The sequence below is a fragment of the Mixophyes fleayi genome, chromosome 6 (assembly GCF_038048845.1).
Source record: "Mixophyes fleayi isolate aMixFle1 chromosome 6, aMixFle1.hap1, whole genome shotgun sequence".
Lineage (NCBI taxonomy): Eukaryota > Metazoa > Chordata > Amphibia > Anura > Limnodynastidae > Mixophyes > Mixophyes fleayi.
This window is the reverse complement of record NC_134407.1, coordinates 33,569,902-33,593,668: the sequence shown is the minus strand read 5'-3', so window position 1 is coordinate 33,593,668 and position 23,767 is coordinate 33,569,902. Positions and strand designations below refer to the sequence as shown.

At 39.9% G+C, this 23,767-nt stretch overlaps 1 protein-coding gene and 1 long non-coding RNA gene across 3 annotated transcripts in view; one reads left to right on the top strand and one right to left on the bottom strand.

Moving 5' to 3' along the window:
• LOC142161028 (uncharacterized) overlaps positions 1-4,035 on the bottom strand; it is a 55,178-nt gene extending 51,143 nt beyond the window's left edge. The window contains exons 1-2 of the long non-coding RNA XR_012693339.1: positions 3,825-4,035; positions 216-300 (exon numbers count right to left, since the gene is read on the bottom strand). This is a non-coding gene — a long non-coding RNA (uncharacterized LOC142161028). The remainder of the gene's footprint in view (positions 1-215; positions 301-3,824) is intronic.
• A 216-nt stretch (positions 4,036-4,251) lies between these two features.
• Positions 4,252-23,767, top strand: part of CNNM2 (cyclin and CBS domain divalent metal cation transport mediator 2) — a 93,130-nt gene continuing 73,614 nt past the window's right edge. For both annotated transcript variants that reach the window (XM_075216228.1, XM_075216227.1), the window contains exon 1: positions 4,252-5,716. In XM_075216228.1, coding sequence (XP_075072329.1) covers positions 4,252-5,716 — 1,465 coding nt within the window. The remainder of the gene's footprint in view (positions 5,717-23,767) is intronic.

Below are 23,767 nucleotides of genomic sequence, written 5' to 3'. Positions count from 1 at the left end.
GGATTGGCAGAGCGCAGGCCAAAGTTGGGGTTGGTAGCACAGGCTCACAGTCAGTGAATCAAAGATCAGGGTCAGTCATCATGGGTTAGTAAACACTAAATAAGGGCAAGGTCAGGGTCCCTGGCAGACATAGTCAGAAAAAGCCTCCACTGCACAGTATGCATGTAATTAGAATCATGTATAAATTAAATGACCATTTAGGCATATACACACACCTGCGAGCACCTATCCATCTTCATGCACCTCTCCCGATGGCTTGTTTTGTACATGCTTCTAGTTAGGCGCATGCTGGCAAACGTCCTGTAAAAACACAACCATAGAGACAGGTTTGTTGCTATTTGTTAATTAGTTCCTAACCTCTTACTGTCTATCTTCATTCTGTAAAACACACTACACTCTGACAGGACGTAGATAGTCGCTCTGCCGAAATGGCACCATTGGATTGTGTATTATCATGCCAGTGTTGGAACCAAGCTGTCACAGTTGGCATCTGCTTAACTTACTTTCTTTTTTTCCCTGCCCGCTTCCACCACATTCCTTTCTAAACTCCTCCTGTCTCAGTCCTATATATCCCTCTTCCAACACTATTTCCCCCTCAATACTTCCCTCCTCATTTTTCAGCTCCCATGAACTATTCTGCTACCTGCATTATTCATTGATGAATACAAGCAGAAACAAACCTCATACCCACAATCAATTTTATTTCCAAATAGCTTTAGCTGTCTTCTGCTCCATTGTTCATTTAATCATTGTAATTATTTTTTGACACTCAGCGATTCTTGTGCCATGCTCAGCTCTTGCTTTGTCATGCTTTACTGTTCACATATTTATCGCTCTCCCAATTATTAGTTGGTACCCAGTGTTTTCAATCTATCATATCTAACTCTTCCTCTGTCCTATCAGTGCACGCTACTCACAACTCTTCACTCTAACCTTCCTTGTTCTTAATTTCCTTATTGCTGTTCATTGCTCCACATTTTTCCTCCCTGCTCCATATCTATTTGTACTTTATTTACCCTCTCTGTTCAGCTGCATGAGCCTTTCCCTCTCTCCCTCTCCCTCACTGTAACTCCACTGTACCTCCTGACCTTTCATCCCTTCCCTACTTCCTCTACACCTTCCTCCTCATACCACTTACCTTCTCACCTCCTTTTCCCTTATTCACTTTCCCTACTTGCCTCTACTTTCTCTCCAGTCTTTCCCTCAGGTACCACATTTCCTATGATATGTTCTGCCCCCCCATTTCCAAATGAAATTTTCTACCCCTCCTTACCCAACTACTCTCTCCACAACACACCAATAAATCTACTTTCCACATCCTCCTGGGGACATCTCTCCCAACCTGGGCTCTTCCTTATCCCCATGTTCCCACCCTGCCCTTTCTTCCCAAATATACCCCTCCTTGCATACCTGTAGTCCCGATAACCATCAGCTGCACTTAGCTCTCTCCCATTCTCCTGTGCTCTCTGAAATGCTAGATCTGTCTATAACAAACTGAACAACAACTCAAACTGGGTTTAACCTTCTTGCCATCACCAAAACCTGACATCAGCTCTCAAGCACATTGGTCCCTCCTTCCACAGTATGAGACCTGAAGATAGACAAGGTGGCAGCATCCTAATCTATCCCCGCTGCACATTCTTGGTCACACCCTATGATCCCACTTTTTGAGGTCCCCGACGTTAATCTTTATTATCCAGCCCATATTCATTGTCTATCTCTCCCTCAGTTTTAACTTACAATTCATTGATTATTTTGATGCCTGACTTTCTATTCTCTGGTCTACCATCCCTCATCCTAGATCAGTGTTGGGAAACCTGATATACTTTAAGAACTGCATGTGAGGCTCCTTTAACCTTCAAAAGACCTGCACATTAACCGTAATTTCAAAAATTAAAAAAAAAAAAAGTTGGAAATTACCTTGTCACTCTCTCATCACTCATCCCAATATGACCCTTATGACCCAGTTGCTTCAAAATTCTACCACAAAAGTCCACACCGCTCAGACCTCATGCTTACTCCAAAATAGCCTAAATGGCTCTCAGGCCACCACATGCCACACACCCACATGTACTCAGACCCCCAAAAGATCTTATATCCCACATGTACTCCAGAATTAGCCCACATGCCACTCAACCCTCTGCAGTGAATAAGTAAGATGAGGAGCTGTAGGTGAAGGCTCGCTTGGCCACTAGTAGCCTGCTGGCTGTTTATTGCCCCCCCACTGTCTTAGGTGATTTCAATATTCCTAATGACAAACCCATCGACACTGCTGCCGCCAAATTTCTCCAGCAGCCTCTTTCCCTGAACTTCCTCTCCAACCCACTGAAATGGTTCTCATCTACTCCTTCCTCTGTCCTGTCACCAGTGTGTCCAAATCTCCCTTCCTGCTCTCTTACCAACCTCCTTTCATTCAGTTTCTCTATGCCCCCTGTACCCATCCCTTTAACCAAACCCTCTGTGTCAAATTGATGCTCCTGCCCTTTTTCTTCCAAACTTTAACCACTCCACTGCTCTGTCCTGCACCATTCTGGCTGTCTCACCTGAGCCTTAGGAATGACCGGTCCTGCCACCGCTCACAGCCTCTAGTGCTCAGAACTCCAGCAATGGCTTTCCAAGCAGACCTGTTATCTGCAAAAGCGCTCCACACTACTGATATTCTATCATATGCCCTCTCTTGCGCTAAACAAGCCTACTTTAACTTTCTTATTTCCATTTAGTCATCCAACCCGTTGTCTTTGTCTTTTCAACAGCTAGAACTCCCTCATCCCCCCCTTACAGCCTTTGACTTTGTCACCCACTTAACCACTAAAATTGACACAATCCTTCAAGATATCACCTCTTCCCAGGACGCACTGCTTTACTCATATTCTCCCTTGTCCCCAATTCACTTATCCCCCTCCCCCCACCACACACACACACACACACCAATTCTGGAGGGAAAGTCTAAACTATTCTGTAAAAAAAACTCTTTATGCAGCTAATATCTGAAATGACCTGGCTTTAATGGAAACTTTGGTGGGTAAAAATAACATCCACGATACATCATCATGAAGTACTTAACTTTGAGTCTTTATGTTTTTATTGTGATTTGTGTTTCTTGTTATTAAACAGTTAAATATTTTTTACTAGAAATGAGTTTCCCAATGTTAGTGCTACATTTTTAGTGAAGATTTCGATTGTATACTTGTTTAACTGAGCTTGTATAAGAAACCACCTGATGTTTGCAGTTTAAGAGTAGTGGAACAATACTTTGTACTCCTTGTATCAGAGATATGTGAGATGGGTAGATATGAGAGATGGAGAGATAAGTAGTATAGTAAACACATACAAATTACATTATAAATAAATGTATAGAGATAGATAGACAGATAGCTTTTCTTCAAGAGTGAATTACACAAAATTAAACACCTATCACATTTCTTTTTTTATTATTATTTTAAGGCTGTTTTATTTCGTTTTAGAGCATATTTAATGTTCCATTTATTGATACACTGTTCACATACACTTTGTGTACATATATTTTTCAACTGTTTTTTGTACCAAGGTGCATTTCACTGTAGTTTTCACAGGAGTCAACCAACCTATATATGCATTATAGTTATTTAAACAGTCTTTTGCAAAAAAAAACCAAATGTACATGCCTTACTAAAAGACAATAATGTATATGGAATCATGACCATAATGAATAATCCCCCCCCAATCGCATTAACCCTAATAATGAGCAGAACATTATTTTTTGCCTTTTGTGTGTGTTCAGAGCCACACATGTCACTGCTGTAACATTGGTGGTAACTGTACTAGTTTCATTTTGACACATTTACCTCATAGTTTGTAATAGTAATGTTCAGCTGTCATTATATTTTAACTTTTTGACTCTTCCACAGAAAACCCAGTTTGACAGTCGACGTCACGCCTACGTCATTAGTGCACCCGCAGTGACCACGCCCCCACTATGTGGGAAAACCTGAAAGATCCATCGGGAAATAGTTAATACTCCCCGCCCCTTTAACTGTCAATATTCCCCGCCTACGGGATGGATACTCGCCGTGTGATTGGCCGGTCAGGATGTCAGAAGCAACTGGTTCACCTCAGGACGCGCTTACTGCCTCCTGTCAGAACCCGGACGGGTGTCGGGTTAGGCAGGGGCTGCCGCCGGTCCGGGAGTAAGGATGAAGGCAGTACGTGATTGGGTGTGAGCCCTTCACCCCCCGTCCCTCCTCCCCTCCCAATCACCTACCCGGACCAAAGATGGCGGGCGGCTCCATCACACTGCCCACTCTCAACATGACGGCGCGCAGTCACGACCTGGTCCTGGTCGTAGTGATGTTGCTGGCTCTCAGCAGCTGCCTGGCGAGCTCATCCACTCCCGGGGAAGAGGAGGACGTGGAGACGGTGATCATCGGGCTGCGGCTGGAGGACACGGACGATGTGTCATTTATGAAAGCCGGAGCGCTGCGGGTGAGCGAGCGGACCCGGGTCGAACTCCGGGTGTACGGGCAGAACATCGACAACGAGACGTGGTCTAAGATCGCCTTCACCGAGCACCCGCCGCCTTGGACCAATGGACAGGACCTCAGCGGCCAGGAGGGCTTTTACCCCTGTGGTATCCGCACCTCGGACATCATCATCCTGCCGCACATCAAGCTGAGCCGCAGCAGCTCCGGCATAGTAGAGATAGAGATGAAACCCTTGAGGAAGACCGAGAAGAGCAAGGCTTACTACATGTGTACCTCCATCTCCAGCCCGCCACCCAGCCCCGGGGGCCACCAGCCCTGGACTGAGACCACCTGGGTCTACCATGTCGGGGATGACACCCGGGTGATCGTGGAGGAGGAGAAGAAGTTTCTGCTCCCTTTCTGGCTGCAGGTCATCTTCATCGCCCTCCTCCTCTGCCTATCGGGCATGTTTAGCGGCCTCAACCTGGGGCTCATGGCGCTGGACCCCATGGAACTGCGGATCGTGCAGAACTGCGGCACGGACAAGGAGAAGAACTATGCCAAGAGGATCGAGCCTGTGCGCCGCCAGGGCAACTACCTGCTCTGCTCACTGCTGCTGGGCAATGTGCTGGTCAACACCACCCTGACCATCCTGCTGGATGACATCGCCGGCTCGGGGCTGGTGGCTGTGGTGGTCTCCACCATCGGAATAGTCATTTTCGGGGAGATTGTGCCCCAGGCCATCTGCTCCAGGCACGGCTTGGCCGTGGGAGCCAACACCATCTTCCTGACCAAGTTCTTCATGATGATGACCTTCCCTGCTTCCTACCCGGTCAGCAAGCTGCTGGACTGCGTGCTGGGACAGGAGATCGGCACCGTCTATAACCGGGAGAAGCTGCTGGAGATGCTGAGGGTCACCGACCCCTACAATGATCTGGTCAAGGAGGAGCTCAATATCATCCAGGGCGCTCTGGAGCTCAGGACCAAAACGGTGGAAGACGTGATGACCCCGCTCAGAGACTGCTTTATGATGGCTGGAGATGCCACTCTGGACTTCAACACCATGTCAGAGATTATGGAGAGCGGCTACACCCGCATCCCAGTCTATGAAGGGGAGAGGTCCAACATTGTGGACCTGCTGTTCGTCAAGGACCTGGCCTTTGTGGACCCTGATGACTGCACCCCTTTAAAGACCATCACCAAGTTCTACAATCACCCTCTGCACTTTGTCTTCAATGACACCAAGCTGGATGCCATGCTGGAAGAGTTCAAAAAAGGTGGGAACTTTACCATTAGCTGCTGGTGGGGTGGGAGGGACAAAACAGATCCCCAGACACCTGGTAGGGGTTCCCCGGTAACCCTAATGTCTTTACTATAAGGCAGTATTGCTGGTTCTTTTAGCTAGCTCATGCATATGCTAGATGTGACCCTCCAATTGCTTTGCAACTACAAGTTCCAGTATGCCTTGCTAGCTGTCTGGCGGGTCTTGCTGGGCAACAGCTTGATTGTCACAGCTTGCCAAGTTTCTAGGTGACTTGGAAACGTGTTGATAGTGTTCAATCTCTTTACTTAGAGCAAGTTAAGTGTATGAACCAAAATAGGGTTTCATGCATTGTGAATGAGAGAGACACTTGCCACGACCTTGCGCAGCAGCTACTCTGTAGTGACCCAAATAATTGCAATCGCATTGGTGCGGTGTTTGTTGTATTTTAGGGGTCTGCTTATTACTATGGTTTTTTTTTTTTAAATACTTGTTTAGGATTTCAAAAGAGCTGTATTAGTGCATCGATAGACTTGTCCTTTTATTATGCAATATTGTAGCGTGTTCATGTAACTTGACTCAGGAACTCTTAAGCGCTGTCCAGCACATTTGTAGAGTCATCAGCCTTGCAGAGCGTTTCTATCTTCCTAGTCCACACGTGTCTGACACCTTTATTTATTTTTAACACCTTGCCTGCCAATGCCTATAACATGATGTAATCCTTTTCTTTGGCATCTCCAGGATATAGGAATTTGTGGCTGTTTCCATGTTGCAGTAATCTTTGAATTTTAATCTATCTACAAAAGTCAGTTGTTGGATTTCTGCTCTCTGATCTCAAGCACCCCCTCCCCCTATTGTTAGTATAATACAGGCTTGCATCTTATTCATTTGTTTTAACCTGTGGGTCACAGTCACTAAAATATAACAGGAATTTATTCGATTTGTTGTAATTCAGCATTTTATTTTAGTTTTGTGTTCTTGTGTATAACAATTTTATTTATAGGTTGTGACTATTTGCTATGCTTCGCTATTTACATATTTATATACCTTTGAACAGGTGAATGGCTTCAAATCTTTATGATTATTGCACTACAAAACAAATCTTTCTAACACTGCCCTGTCTGAAAATAAAAACTAATTAAAATAGGCAAGTAATTGTATTATAGGTAATGTGGCTTAATAAATGTATCAGTGTTTGAGTATTTCTATTCAGCTGGGATAAAATATTTTTATTATTATTATTATTATTATTATTATTATGATGTCCGGTGTAGTTTTGCTAGGAAAAGCAGACAAAGGTCCTCAAACAGTGTTGCAAATATAGAGTAGTTGACATTTATAAACTAAATAATCTAATGTCAAAATATGTTTGATTTGGGCAGGAATTTAACAGGATCGCATAAACAGATCTGTAGAAATAAATTCAGTAGCATTCAGATACATATTACTGAGTACAGTTTCCTTGCCAACATAATCTCCTATTTGGTGCCTAACACATAGTGGGAGAAGTGCATAATACATCTTTACAAGTTTGAATATTAATCACGTACTTATTGTAAACCTGTGATACAATTTTTTTTTACACTTTTTTTCATACTTTGCCCTTTTTTATAAACTCTGTGTTACAAAACACTTCTTTTATAGCAATCCACACATATATGCAATTCTAGAGAAATGTAAATGGACCAATGGAGAACATTACTAGTCGTAGTAATCTGTGTTTATATCCACAGGTGCACACACTGGAATGCACTACTGTGTAGACAGGCATGTCCTTCATAAACTATCCTTTCAGCCCAACATAACTTAGTGGCTTTGAGTAATGGGCTATAAATAAAAAAAATTGTGTTAAGGTGTCTTGAGCTGGTATTCTTTGTTAGATTGGCACATAGGTCACCCACCGGATGTTGCTTGTTGGATGGGTGATACATTCTTGTGCCATGCTATCGGTCTGTGTCTCATGCAATAGAGTGATCCATGTTGAATTTTGAGTTTGGTTAAAGGAGGACACATCTATACATTGTATCAGATTCACTTAAACCCAGTGTAGTATGATTATGCTAATTGGGATGCATGTAGGCTAATGTGTCATTGTAACATTCCCAATGGTACAGCATGTACTCCTCACAGTATAAATATCTACCTAATCGGTCATGGATTTGTGGCCAGTTTGCACAGATTTGGGTTAGTTAGAAGTTGGGTCAAAGGACTGAATGACAGGAACGTCATGCAGTGTGGTTGACAATGTCCACATAATAATAATAATAATAGTAATAATAATGTTTTTATTAATTATATAGCACCACTCGATTAACACAGTGCTGTCCAGAGAATATTTGTCATTCACACCATTGCAGCTGACAGTCTAAATTCCCTACCACACACACAGACTAGGGTCCGTTTTAGTCAGTAGCCAATTAACCTACTAGTATGTGTTTGGAGTGTGGAAGGAAACCCACACAAACAAGAGAACATCCAAACTCCACTCAGATAGGACCCTGCTCAGGAATGGAACTCAAAACCCCCACCTCTGAGATAGCAGTGCTAACCACAGTGCTACTGTGTTGACCCAACATGTAGATGCAGTTGGAGACATGCCATAATTTCAGGCCTGCCCAGTCATATGCAATCATAATTTTATTAGGTAGATCCAATATTTTTGGGCCCACACATACAGTATTTGTGGCTATGTTTTTTAAGCAAATAATGATGGCATTTCCATATTTGTGGCCAATTCAAATCAATTGATTAATTCTGCAGTCTATAAGCTGTTGATGGAACCTACGGGATTTCATCCACTGGTTTTTCGTTGAGCATATGTAGTTAAAATATGAAAAATGATATAAATTTATAATATTAAAAAACATGTAACTCTTGCAGCTATATGCACAAGTGCTCAGACGTTGACAGAAGTTAGAATTGCTACTTGTAGCAAGCTGCTGCAGAGTCCTGGTGTGCATAGGAAAAATGTTTACACACTATCACATTTTTGTCTAAATCTCTTCAGTTGTGCTGAGTTCCTGAGACTCTTCCTTATATACATTTTAAGATTTCTAGTAGCTGTTTTCTGTTAGGCGTCCTGTATTTTAAGTGTAATGGTCCTTTGAAATGGGGTTATTTGCTTTTGAATAATCCCTTTTCGTTTAATAGATCGCTGCTGAAGTACTAACTGTGGTGTCACTATTGAAAAAGAATGAGTTGTCTAATAGTGTACAACCAGTTGTTGGAGGTACTAGCTCAGAGTCAAGGAGAGGGGAGGGACTCAGATATTTAGGAATTTGTAGTTGCATAACTTAGATTATTGATGGCTGCACAAACAGCATTTGACACTTTGAATAGTAATTTTATGTTGCCAAACAATGGGTATCTTTTTTTTTTTTTTCCACCTACTGTCATTGGGCTCCTGGCAGTTTTTAGGGTTAATTGAATGTGCACAGAGTCCAAGGACTGTGTTTTTTGTTTTGTTTGTTTTTTCAATGTTTGTTTATATTGTGAAACGTATCATTCATACAGGCACTGAAGATAATGATCACTATTAATATAACGTTGTGATTACCTGTGCTTTCATCCTTTTGTGCCAGTGTGTATAAGTTCCTGATGAGGAATGTTCTACTGAATATCTCTGGACTTGGAGTAGACTGAAACAGAGCTGGCAGAAAAGGCAGGATTTTCGTAAGAAAGGCACAAACAAAGCCTGCATGGTTTTGATGGTTACGTAATTAAGAGGCTTATTTCACCGTTGGGTTGTAGCACAGTACAGACCATCGGTTGCAAATGTGGAGCTAATTGTTTTCCTGTCTCATGCTGCATTTATTCAGGTTTTGTGAAAACATGTTTCCATATAACGTTACTAAACGGCACAAAGAATAAACATGGCTATTACATGACACAAGTCTACAATGTAGAAATATAAACGTACTTTCAAAATAGTTCTTAATAGTCGCGCTGTAAACTTTAAAGGGAATCGAACTCTGTTTCTTTTTTTTTTATTTGTCTAATATTATTATTTGTGTAAAAATTTTTATATAACCATATTCGTATTCATAAGAGAGACTATACCTAATTTTCATGATTGGTTTACGAAACTGTTTGCAAAGTTCACCATTCAGTACAGTTGCCATTGTTCCTTTCTCTTTCTCAACCTTCCAGAGCTCTTCTACCAGTCTTATCGAGAGGTGTTCATTCTCTTCTAACTGCTTTTGATGATGCTGAATGCATCTCAGGTGCAACATAGTAGTAGATTGAAGAACCGATGCGCCTTCCAGGAGTTTAGAAAATTCCTAATTGCTTATTCCGATGTTTCAGGACACTTAACTTGAAAAAGTAACATTATCTCAGACCAAAGCTAAGAAGTTTCTATAAATACCCCCAAATGTGGTGAAAAATGCCTAACTTTTAAGCTCATTCCTAGGTGAATATTAAAAGAACACATGACCGCTACAATAATTAAAAACATAATTATTTTGATCCCGCAACTGTTCACAGAAAGAAAAAAAAAATAGAAACAAAAACACTGTCTTTAAGAAACACGCAAACAAAAGATAAAATACAATGCAACAAAAACAAACAAGCAATAAATTAACCATGAATAACAAGATTTCTGCCTATAAAAAAGCATACCAAAAATTAACTGATCTTTATTTATCACAAAACCACATGGTCACATGATTAATCATGTGACGGAATGTCGATGATTCAAGTGGTATCAATGAAACCAATCTATTATAATAATGTTATACTAAACAAATCTCATGCACTCCTATTATAATTGTGCATATATTTTCTCATAACAAAAATGACCACCCCCTGGCCTGCATATACCATTCATATATCATAGCCAACAATATATGACTGCAGTAAACAGCAGTTTTTTTTTTTCATATGGAGGGAGTGTATGTATATGTCATTTATTTTAATTTCTGATGCCCTTGGACATGAGTCTGTGCATCGGATAAAGCTTAACCCACAGTGTAGTTTTCTATTGACTCCAGACATAACTAATCACCTTTACTTCATCTTTCTGCTACTGTTCTGTGCTTTTCACCAAGGCCTGATTATCATTCTGGAAATATATTAAGTAAAAGTTACAAGAAGGCATGCACACACAGTTATCTGAAGGTGGGAAATTTATTTGACTCTCTCTCAGCTCATTATACTTGTTCTTTTATGCCCCTGTACGAATATACGTTGATTTTTTTTTAATGGAAACAATGAAGCTATGTGCCAGGTTTTAATGATATCATTTGAGTACCACTGGGATGAATACTGTCTCGGTCAATTACATTAATTTCTTTTGTACTCTTATAGAGATCCTTAAAACTTAGCTTTTAGGAGTACTTAAGGAGAGGGTTGAGAAACAGATTTCAAGGCAAAGTGTAACTTGCTCTTGTAAGTTATAACTCCCACACTTCAGAGTGCCCAGGAGCTTCTAGTACCGGTCAAATGCTAAATAGGGTAAGCGAGAGGGCCTATCCCTAGAAAAAAAATAGATTCCCATAACGAGGCTATTCTAATCACTAATTCAACATTTTTCAGCATGTGTTAGATCTAAGTTCTGTCAGTCCCACCATCCTTGATCCTACTGTATTGCCGTGAAAGCAGGGTGCCAGCATTCCTCTGCACCATTCAGTGATTACATCCATTCTGATTTGGCCAGGAGTGTACATAGCTGTGAGGATTTATGTGGGTCACTTCTAAGTGCATAATCTTACAGCAGCTCTGAACATTTAAAAACAACAGGTCTGTTAGTCTGCAAAGCTTTGGTGTATTTTTTTTTATTTTATTATTTTTTTTAAACACAGATCAATACAGATTTCAGCATGAGGGCTTCAATTGGGTGCGGTTCTGGGGTGAGTGTTTTTAGATGGTTTGGACCACGAATGCTTGACAAGATTTCCAAGTTTCAAGCATCTTTTAGCTGTTAGTAGGTCTGATTTTTTTTTTTTTGTAAAATGTCAGGAATGCAAAGTTTTAATTACTGGTTTTGACTGCAAGAGGTATAAAGTGAACCTGTCTCCTTGCGAACAACGGATTCATTTTGTGACCCAAACAAATATTTATGCATGGCCCAGGAGCTAGTGACATGACTGAGGCACAAGGCACTTTGTGCCTCAGCGATGTCCTGTTTGACATTGCAATCACTTACAGAAGTGAAAATCTGGTGTAGCCAGGATGCAGGTAGAACAGAGACCAGCTATGATTAAGTGTCCAGCAGAATGTAGACTGGTCTCTGTGAACTAATAATGTCAATCATATGCTGCTTTGTCAAGTAAACATTCCAAAAAGTTGATTGACAGCTCTGCTTGCTAAGTTAATTGGCACAAATTCTTCAGTTTCAGTGTGTGTTGGGCAGGTGTGTACTACCTGTGACTCTTCAGGTGTTGTGCTGTCCCCACCTTGCCAGTCATTGGATGGTAAACCAAGCTTGGTGTTGTAGTATCACAGTCCAGGTCTGGCTCGCTGTGAATGGCGAATTTTCACCTAGTAATGAACATTTGTTATGTTGCAACATAAGTGAAACCTATAAATTAAAATAAAATATAAAGACAAGGAAAATGTAACTGGCAGGTTATTTCCAGGTAACACCTGAACTCTGCTGGTGCACTTTATTACAGAAACACCTTTAACAGCCTGTGTATTACGTTTTTTTTGTTTGTATTTAACTACCACAGGGTGTTTTAATAAGACATGGTTAAATATTTGGGGGATTTATCATGGCATTAATTATGGGGCAGTTATGTGTGAACTTTATGCAGTCTGTAACCTGTTTATACATTTTTAATTACTATTCTCAGGCTAAAAATGAGATCTCCGATTAACGCTATCAATATTTAATGGGTGACATTTTACATGCTGACTTGTTTCTCACCTCCAGTACAGCATTTAAACAATTTGTGCATGAACTTGATATTTAGTGGCAAAACAACCCTTCTCGCTGACCATTGACGGGAATACTATCTTATAATGTTTTGCAGGAGTACTCTTCTCACTCTTTTTATTTATTTTTTTATTTTTATTTTTTATGTGTTTCTGCTTTGAGCCTAAATTATGTCTGCGAATCAGTTTCATGATGTGTGGTTTGTTTAATTTATAACGTACTTCCTTTAATTGTATTAATGTTGTGTACAAATTGGGTATATATTTTAATATAAAATAAAAATCAGTACCAATGGTTGACTAGTCGATCGTACACAATTTCTTTGCAAAAATCCAGGATTATGGAAGCCCACCCTTAATTGCTTGCTATTAACCCCTTTGCTACTAGGGCATTTTAGCCCTGGCATTTATGGGCTCCCGTTATTCCGACTTCATTATCTATTTATTTATTTTTTTATTTTTCTTTTATGCAGTATCCATGCAAATCATATCTTGTTCCTTTACTGCATTTTCAGAAAGCAACATTGTTTTCGTTATTACCCAAGACTTGAATGCAGTGGAAAATAATAATGCATTTTGCATTTTATTTATTAAAAAAACAAAAAAAAAACTGGGAAACTTTTAGGAAGAGACTGTTACAACACTCTGAACATCTGCAGGTCCCCTGATAAGAATGGTACCCAATTTGCATGTGTTGATTTGGCATAAAAGGTTCTAAAGCCTACAACCATGCATCTAATACTTTTATTTACATAAATATGTGCTTCTTTCTCAGGTGGTTATGATTGATGATAAATGAAAACTTCTTCCTTCTCTGAAAGAGGATAATCTTTATTATTCCTTCTTACTTTGTAACCTTTTTAAAGTGAGACAACATAACCTGTAGGACTGTGTTCATTATCATCTGCCTTTGGGCTGACATTGATAGGCCTCATTGAGTTCAAGTGTTCTGAAAGGCTGGGAAAGTATGTTCTCAGCAGCCATATGGTTAAAAAAGTTCAATTTTTAAGAACCTGTAGTACAAGAGTGTGTTTCTAAACTGCAGTGCTAGAGGCTTTTTACATACTGACCATCCTGATGCTTCATTTCTTCTCTTCCTTTATTGCCAGAGGATCTTTCACCTCTCAGTAGTAAATGTTACTTTACCTCTTCCGTCTGACAGCCAGGTTTAAACCAGCTCATTCCAATCCTGTATGCCCAGTATAAAACATTTAATCTTGATATAGATCATACTGCAAACTAGATAATCACATATTCGGTCAAGTGTGCCTGCTCGGCTTCTGGGGTCAGAGTGATGGGCTTACCGTGTCCTATTGTTAATATACGGAACACTTGAGACCTGGTTAAGAATCAACGCAGTGCAGTGTAGTCCAGCCCTGTGGTAGCAAAGTAATAGTTTGATGTTCACACTCTTGCTTTCATTTCCTTTGAAGATTGGACTGTGCAGTGGGTGTTGGGCAATTTAACAGTGCTGTATGGTTTTTGTTTTGTTTTGTTTTTTTCTGTGCAAACCTACCGACCTAGCTTGTAACACTTGTTTAAAATGCCTACTCCTATGTTGTTACAAATGGATGTCTCGTTGATTTAAATATATTTTAACTTATTAAAGATATTAAGAGTATAATATCGTTAATAAGTTAGATTGTCAGCTTGCGAGCAGGGCCCTCTAACCTCTGTTTGTATTACCCAGTGTTGTTTTATTAATGTTGTTACCAATTGTAAAGCGCTACGGAATTTGCTGTTGCTGGCGCTTTATAAATGTTGATGAAGAGTAAGGGCATCTAAGGGGCCTATTTATTTTGCATTTTTTGCTTAAAATCCCTTGAAAACAGCTGTTTTGGGGGGGGACCCATCACATTTTAAGTATCCTATTGTTTTAGAATTAGGGGATCGCAGCAGATACCTGTGATATTTGCTGTAGTCCCACTGTTATCGTAAGCAAACAAAACATTGCTTTCTATGGGAACTGCTATTTATTGTAATCTTAATCAAAGATTTTCAGAACTTGTGCCCAATGACTAACGCCATTGAAGCCTATGAGGAGAGCATTATGGTAGAGGGATCTTCGGATCCCTCACCGCATCTTCCTGCTCTCTACTCCTGGTTACTATCACAAAGGTGACCACTTTGAGAAAGTAACCATAGAAAAGCTAGGAGATAGTTAAACTGTAGTATTAGCCAGAACAGCAGTTTTATTGTGACTGCTGTCCCAACAGAACACTTTTAATAAATGGTCACGATCTTTCATTCCTTATCATTGTGATAAGGAATGAAAATGTTCATGGCAAAAAAAGCGGTTATTGTTAAATATGCCCCTAAAGCTGTTGTGGAACTGAATGGTCTACTAGAGAGCGCCAGGGTTTTTTTTCCAGCTCGTCACTATTGGTGGGTTTGCAGTGAAAAATTAAAGCGGAAATGGCTTTAAAGACAAAACAAACTCACCGAATAGCGTTGAGTTGAAAAAATTCGGAAGTTTATTTATTTACACCTGGGACTTGTAGTGCCAAATTGGTGGGTTAGCCTCAGGTTGTCTAAGCCATAATAATGACATTATTATTGTTGATTATTAATAATATTATTATTTTATTATTATTAATAATATTATTCTGGTCCCTAGAATAGGACTGAAGGCATATGTGCCAGATATGGCATTTAGATGCAATGCCAAATCCTGCAGAGTGGCATCATAGCAATAAAATTATCTCAAGCAGATGTATGTATTTACATGTGACCGGCTTCAAGGGTGCAGAAAGAGGTCAGCCGTCCGAGCTTCTGCGTACAGAGTTGATAGTGCCTGAGGGGTGCACTTACCTGCTGTTTGTCAGAGTGTAAGGTATTTGTGCTCCTGTATATTGGCTCCTACAAGATGCAGTTGTTATGTTTGTGAATCTGTACATCTGTATGGTTTCCCTATAATGTGCTATTCCACAGTCAAGTTATACTATAATCCTCATACTACAATTCCACAGTCAGACTATACTATAGTCCTATGTATAAGCATTTTACGGTGTTTGCACTGACTAATTATAGTTTCAGATAATGTGCTTGTATTTTCCTGTCACTTTTGAACCAAAAAAAAAAAACCTGTTGGTGAGTTATTATCTTTGTAGCTTCCATGTATTTTTATTGGAGCAACATAAAAATTGCAACATGCCCTACGTGCTCCTTCCGCAGATGGGACCAAGTCTCGCGTACAAGGCCAATAAAATGACAAGTTCAGCAAATTTACAAGTACATGAGTCTGCAGTAAATGAACTGCTTAGGTGCAGGGACAAGACATTGCATTCTACATAGACATTCACATTTATATCTACAATTCATCCATTTGTTTTCCTGGCATATAGGTTTCTTAATTCATATTTTTGTTTTTAATATTTTTATGTAACCCTTCACTTAACCTCTGTTGTAGTCTTGTAGCTCTATCATTGAGATCACTGACAATGCTAAAGTGTAAATAAGCAGTTATAGGAATCTGTTCTGGTGCATGCTGGGGATGTTGGATACAATAGGGGGATTGGTCATCCAAAAAAGTTCCCCGTATCGGTCTTCTCTGAATGCAAATGGATCTTGCATGTGATTGATGCTTCTGTGGGAGGAGCCCAACTTCTTCCTTTTCATGTCCTGAATAAAGTGAGTACTCCCACCAAAACGTTAATGAATATATATAATAGTTGCATTCAGAGAAGGCTGGTTATAGAATATTTGCGATTTATGTAATATGCAGATACAGATAGAAGCTTAAAGCGTATAAGCTGTGACTGGTCCAGACTGTGCACACTCTGTTCAAAAGCCACCAGAGAGGGGAAACAGAAACAGAGTTGACAGCAATTTGCCTTGATATCTCTGACCTCTTCAGCTATTTTCTCCTGTTCCACAACCCGCCTCTGTAAGGCGCCAGTGAGTACTGTTAGTGTGTGTCTAGAGGTCAGTGAATCTGTATGCAGGTCTCTCCTATGCTCTCTGGTTAAAAAATCGGGTTGGTTGGGAGACGGATAAAGAAATGTTAGTGTACAACTGTTCTAATGAAGGCCAATGTCAGGCTACTATGGGATATTGCACATTTGCACTCTTGAAGCATGATGGTAAATCTTCCTTGTCTGTCTGTATTTCATAGTTAAAAGCTTATTAAAACAGAAATGAATGGTGAAGTCTACTTGCCTGCACCCCTGTTGATTCCATGAATAGTGTCCAGTGAGCTGTCCAATAGTGTGATGTGAATGCGACACATCAGCAGCTCATGTAATTAATTAAATGGCTACCTTTCAATGTTAAAATGTCACATTGTTAAGTTTAATTTTTTTAAGTGTAACTCCTATGTTAGGAACTTGCAGATAAGTTGCTTGTCAGCACTGTAGGGTCTTACTTGCTGATGGGGCTAAGGCTATACAAGTGAATTTGAGTCGGGATCAGTCACATGTTGCCAGGTCAAGATTACATGAGATTAATCTCCTATTATTGTAACACAAGGCTTTCTATAGGTCTTCTGTCAGTCACTAAGTGACACACGTAGGCTGGTTCATAGTCTTAGGGGTAAATTTATTAAGTTGCGGGTTTGAAAAAGTGGAGATGTTGTCTATGGCAACCAATCAGATTCTAGTTATTTATTTAGTACATTCTGCAAAATGAAAGCTGGAGTCTGATTGGTTGCTACAGGCAACATCTCCATTTTTTTTTTTTAAACCTGCAGATTGATAAATTTACCCCTTAGGGTGTTGTGTTAAATTATTAACAGACTAAGTTTTTGATCCATAGTTTCGCCATTTGTGGGTAAAAATTTTAATTGTTAATTATATGTATGCCACTTTAAACATCGGTTATCCTTAGTACGTGCGCCTCCGCACCTTGACGCTGGTTCCACCTGACAGAGGATGAGCTTCTCCCACTGTAGCTCTCCAGTAAACCCCTTACTCCATCCTCCTTCACCCACATGCTGCCCATCTAATGCACAATGTACAGTATTAAACAGCAGGCGGGCCACTTGCTCTAGTCCCTAGAATGACACACGGGCACAGTCCCATGTTTCAAGTGGTGCCCCTATAATTAACAAGTACCAGAAATAGTTTTAGTAGCTCCAGCCTTAGTCTGTCAATATTATCAGGTATATTTGTTAATGGACATGCAGTTGGGCTACATGACTGACAATGCAACGTTAGTGAAAATGTGGTTGATTCATTTGGTCCGTTGTATTTGATTTGCAGTCCGGATAAATGCAGTGTAACTGTGACAGGCTATTTATGTGTAATCTAGCTGTGCACAGTTTTCTCTAATAGTCTTACAGTCGGGAATTCTGTTGTGCTCTGAAAAAAAGCACGCCTCGTGTAAGCCCACTTTTTTATTTTTTGGCAAATTCCTGGATCTCTAACCCCCCCTCCCCCTTTTTTTTTTTTTCCTGTGTGCTCCAAATAAGGAAGAATCAATGACGATACATTATAGAAGGATTGCATTTGAATTGTCTGTTAGATATATTTTTGTTACCATTATGTTTTCAGGTTGACGCTCAGAAACTATACTATCACACTAACAAAATGATGTCAGTGTTTGAATATCCTGCTACATTAATTCTGAGATAGAAAAGCTAAATAGAAAGAGGCATAATGCTTCTCTCAATGGGTTATGGCTGTTAGCCCAGCCCCCCTACCCCCATTTTCTGAATTCATATTTACTTGCAATATTAAAGGGTTTATCCATCATTAGACAATGGCAATGGTGGTGATGAGTAAGAGAAATCTAGGACTCTGATGCATGAGATTACGTGACACATATTGGCTTAGTGGGACTGTATGATCCAGTCACACAGCAATGTTGGGCAGGGGTCAGGGTTGTCTGATTATAAAGAACACATGTAAATCCTGCATGAACTGTGTAGAGAGGTGGGAATAAGGTAGAATAACCTATCGAGGTTAAGACGGTGGTTGAGGAATTTAATATGCTATATAAATAAATGCTATTGATAATACAGTATGTGTTAAAAAATGGCTTTTACCACACTAGCAAGTAGATTTATCAAACTTTCTAAAAAGGAAAAGTGGAGTTGTTGCCCATAGCAATCAGTTAATTTTTTTTAATTTAAATGTAGTAGATAAATAGCTAGAATCTAATTGGTTGCTATGGGCAACACCTCCACTTTTTCTTTTTAGGTTTGATAAATCTACCTGTAAAAGTATATTCAACTTTCATAAGATCCAGTATCTCAAGTAAAAGTCCAATGCAATGAAAATTGATCAGTCTTTCCTCTGTGTTTTAAACTTTAAACCTTTAAACCCTTTAAACATTCTATAGTTTTATGGCTAACTTCATGTTAAATGCATTTCCGTGTGGTCACTCATGATATATTAACATGCGAAAAGAGAAAATAGTTTGTCTTCTAAAATGGTGATTTATTTAAAGGTTGACCACCCGAAATACCATTTTACCCTACCATTCTGCATTTACCCCAACTAGCAGAAGCATGGGGGTCAGGGCCGCCATCAGAAATCATGGGGCCCATGATTGGTGTAAATCCAGCTGCTCGTAAATGGGCGTCCTCTCTCCCCCAGCTCTCTGGAGCTGAGCACTTCGTAGCATTATCTCTGGGAGACGGTAAAAGAACAATCCTACGTCGCTGTGAAGAGGGAGCTTGCGATTGGCATATAGGGACAGTGTCGTCTAGACCGGTGTGAATAGCATCTATATGGATAAGACTTGGAAATATGAAAACTCATATATCCACAATAAATATTGGTGCCAGTGTTTGTTCTGCCCTGTTTACTTAGACACCAGTATCTTGTTCTGCTGTGTACAAAAGGTGGAAAACGAGTGGACAGTATCTGGCAAGGTGAAAAGTAATTGGGGGAGGTGAAGTGATAGTGACTACTGTGAGTTGGAGCAATTAAGAAGAGTGTCTTGTGCCAGTCGCGGTCTGTGAAAACCAAGAAGGTTGGAAATAGAGATCAGTGGCCTCATTTTATTTTAGAACCAAATAAAAGGTTCAGGTTTGCCCCTGGGCATACATAGTTGTGATGCAAGTGGTACAGATGTAACTTGTTTTTGCATGCGGGGATAATACTTTCTGGTTTTGCATGTAGCACACCAGTGCCTTAGCGGTGATGGCTTCAGCCACTCTGTGTATATGTAACCTGCTTTTTGCTCTGTCTATTCTTGGTGTGATTCTTGCTGTATACTGTTTGTCTGCTTCCCGTCCTGACCTTTGCCTGAATACTGCCTTGACCTCGGCTTGAGCCCTGACTCTGCCCGTGTGCCCTCTGGACATTCATTTTACCACCTTCTGTTCTCTGTTTGGTTTCCATTATTCTGCCCCTAGAGGAATTGGATCCTTTTTTTTTTTTTTTGTAACTGTTAAAGGTAATCTCTTTCTGCCCTTAAAGCGGGTGTTACTTCCCTGAGAGTCTGCTGTTGCTCTCTGCTATCAGGAGGGTCTAATGATGAGGCAAATATACTATTAATGTTAATATCGTAGCGGCCATTTAATAACTACCTTCATTATCACTCACAGGGTAGGTTCCAGTTTAAACTCCAGTTCTTGGAAAGATAATTCTATTTCAGGGAATACAGGGAATAATACATATATCAAGAAAGGAATTCTGCAAAGTCTCATTTAAGGTATGTATTCTTATTAACAATAGATATTTTCAGTAACAGTCTTTACACATATAATAACACAGTGTAGAAAGTATAATATATTTTAAATAAAATATATTGCCTACTTTAGCTATTTTATCTATGTATAAATGTGCCTGTCTTATCTGTTACATAGTTACTAAGTAAACATGGTAGTACTTTATATGTATATGTGTGCATATCAGATTTCAGTGTATGTATACACGTGTGTGTGTGTGTGTGTGTGTGTATGTATGTATGTATATATGAATATATGTGTGTGCATGTGATATATATTCAAGTATAAGCCGAGGCACCTAATTTTACCACAAAAAACTGGGAAAACTTATTGACTCGAGTATAAGCCTAGGGTGGGAAATGCAGTAGCTACTGGTGAATTTCAAAAGGAAAAATATTGGGGGGTGGCTTCTATGCATTAGATAAATACATATACAGCTAGTACCATAACTGTGCGTATTGATAAGCAGATATTCCCTGAAAGTACAGTCCAGCTCAGGCTCCCAAAATGTCTCCAAATGCACCAAAAATCATTAAATGCCCACTGTCCCACTGGTGTAAATGCGTCCATATTTATAGGATGCACATGAGTGGAGCTATATAAATAGTGTTCATATAATAATAATAATATCTGCAGGCAGTGCAAAAACTGTTCTCAGTAAGAGCTTTGTGTTTTGGGGAGTTCCTTGGTAAATGCCGGCTAGACACTTCTACACCCTGTTTACCTTCCTAATGCTTTTGAGGGAGGGAGGAATTTTCTTCAGCCCTTAACTTCCGCAGTGGAGCGCATGTGCGTTCTACTGACAGGAAGTTCGGCATTTGGATGCAAGTTTGTGTGTGTATATGTGTGTGTGTATGTGTATATGTATATATATATATATATATATATATATATATATATGTGTGTGTGTGTGTGTTAACCCGTGCATGATACTCATGCATTCTAGTCAAATCAAGATACTTAAGCTCTTAAATAGGTTCTTGTCATGCATTTGGGCCTAGCCCAGGCCTCCTCAGGGGAAGATCGTTACTTCCCGACGCAAGCGCCCTTTTTAATGTGTGTTCATGAGGTAAAATTACCTCACGAAAATGAGTTTGACCCATCAACTCGTAAATTTAGCCTTTACTATCCCTCCCACGGGGGGAAGGGGGGATGATGGAAGTTAACTGACTTGACTATTCTAATTTTTTTGACAAATAATGTCAGTATACCAAATTTCAGGTCAATTGGATGAGCCCTTTCTGAGAAAATAGCTTTTTCCACACACACTAACGCACGCCTCTACACATGTGTGTTCATGAGGTAAAATTGCCTCACGAAAATGAGTTTGAGCCCTACCAAATTTCAGCCCTTTTTGAATTTTTTTTTCCCACACACACTAAGAATTTAGTAGGTCAGTGTATAACTCTGCCCAGCAGGTGGCGCTGCAACTTGTTTTTTTTTTTTTTTTCACACACACACAGGCGCCACTAAGCATTTATATATTAGATATATATGCTGTAGTGTGAAACATGTCGGAATGGTTTGGGTGGTATCTGGGTGAGATGATATAAATATGTGAAGTTTAAAAAGTATATATGGAGTTTGAATGGAATTGTCTAGGTGCAGGTGGTAAGGAGTTAGTGTTTGATTGACAAGACTTAAGTTTGCAAAAGCTAGATTGAGTAAGACAATGATATGTGAAATCGTGATATAGTGTATATTCATAGCAAGTGATATTGTTAGTGTACTTAGAAAGTGACTTGGAGAGATTCCGACTTGGAAGATCAGCATGGTTGTTTTGGGAAAGTTTTGCAGGAGGTGATAAGATTGTTCAGTGTAAAGTTTTGCATAAACCATTTGTTAAATAATATAGCAGAGATCAGGACTTAGATTAGAAAGAGGGTTATAAACAGGAGATGAGAAAGTGAAATAGTTGAGATAAAGGAATTTTGCAGTAAGTTCTGCACATGTAGTTCAGTGCTGGATAAATTGAGTGGACAAATTGGCTCCTGTGTGAGCCATGTGGTCTGGTCAATCCTCCATCTTGCACTGGGTTATATTTCCAAGCCAAACAGAGTTCTAATGAAACAGGGGGTCTTCTCTTTATCACCCCCCCCCCCCCCCCCCTGTCAGTTTTCTGTCATTACAGTTAAACTGGCAGATATCCGTTCCCATCTCTTGTCAGTGTTCTTGGTATTCCTGGTGTTTGTATGCCACATGTATGAGTGTTAGAACGGGTGGTTAATATGGTATATATTGTTGAGTTTGGACAAGCATTCACTTAGGGTAACAAGATCCAAAGGTTTCAAAAAAAAAATTACAAAAACAATTGTAAGTAAGCATCAGTATAACTATAACTATAAGACTATTGACTTACAAAAAAAAAAAGCAGAGAAAAACAGCATATAATCAGAGTCTTGTGCGCAGTTCAGGGCCTAGATATTGTCATTTTCCAATATTATGTTACCAGGATTACTACCATGTATTAAACCTTGGGGGCAACCGAATAGCCGCAAGTATATTGTAAAGGGGGCTGTTATAGGTAAAGTCACTTATAGCTGGTTCTAGGGGATTTAGTCCAGTTTCTGACATCACCATACAATACACTACTCTAGTAAAGCTTATATAGCAAATGCCTTCCCGAAACCGCTGCCAAGAGGACCCCATACAGCCATCCCTCCACAAACCCAACATAACAAAATCGGGTTTAGACAGAGCAGTGTGAAAATCTGTTACAAACCAGTGAGCTACTCTTACCAGAAACTCCAGTGACGTTGCTAGCCAATTCAGCAGGAGGCTCACTCTAGTTCAACTCTAAATCGCAGCATAGAAATGAAGCTGCGCAATGTTTGCGTGCTACATGCAAATGCAGCCAGTATTTTTCCTGTATAGGTGAAAAATAACAAATTGCATTTGCACCCCTTGCACCTCTGCATGATTTGTTCATGTGTAAATTTACACCCTCTAGCTATTGTCTGTTTCTAACTCTGAATGAGGCACTATGTGTGGGAGTATACAAAAAACAATAACCTCCCAGGCGCTAGATAGAAAAAAACAATAGTGTACAAAAAGTCCAAACAATAATGTACAAAGTGCAGAAATATGGTGAGCAAGACACGAGTATATTTAATCAACAAAACGAGCTTCTGGCCAGAAAACAAATAAATGCTGAAGTAGAAAAGAAAAACTCAAAAACCTAAAAATAGAAACAGATAGCAAGTGGCACTAGAGAATGTTCACTTGATATATATGGAAAATCCAAGAGGGCTGAAAAAGCAGCCAGAGGTAAAACATGGAGTCAATAGATGCGTAAACACACAAGTCATTCGGAATGAAAATGCTGGTATTTTACCTCTTTCATAAAAGGCTGTCTTTCGGATGTTTCCAGCAAAGTTCCAATTAAAATCTTCCCGGCCTGAAGGTATATGTAGAGCGGGTCTCCTCGCTCCGTAGAGTAGATATTTAGAGTTAGTATCCAGCCACACTTGCAGCGTGTACAATGCCGGGACTAACAGATGTCACGAGACAGAAACATCATATGATCTGTGTGTCTCGAGATGATATTGCCGGTTAAAGATGAAATGTTTCTATTGG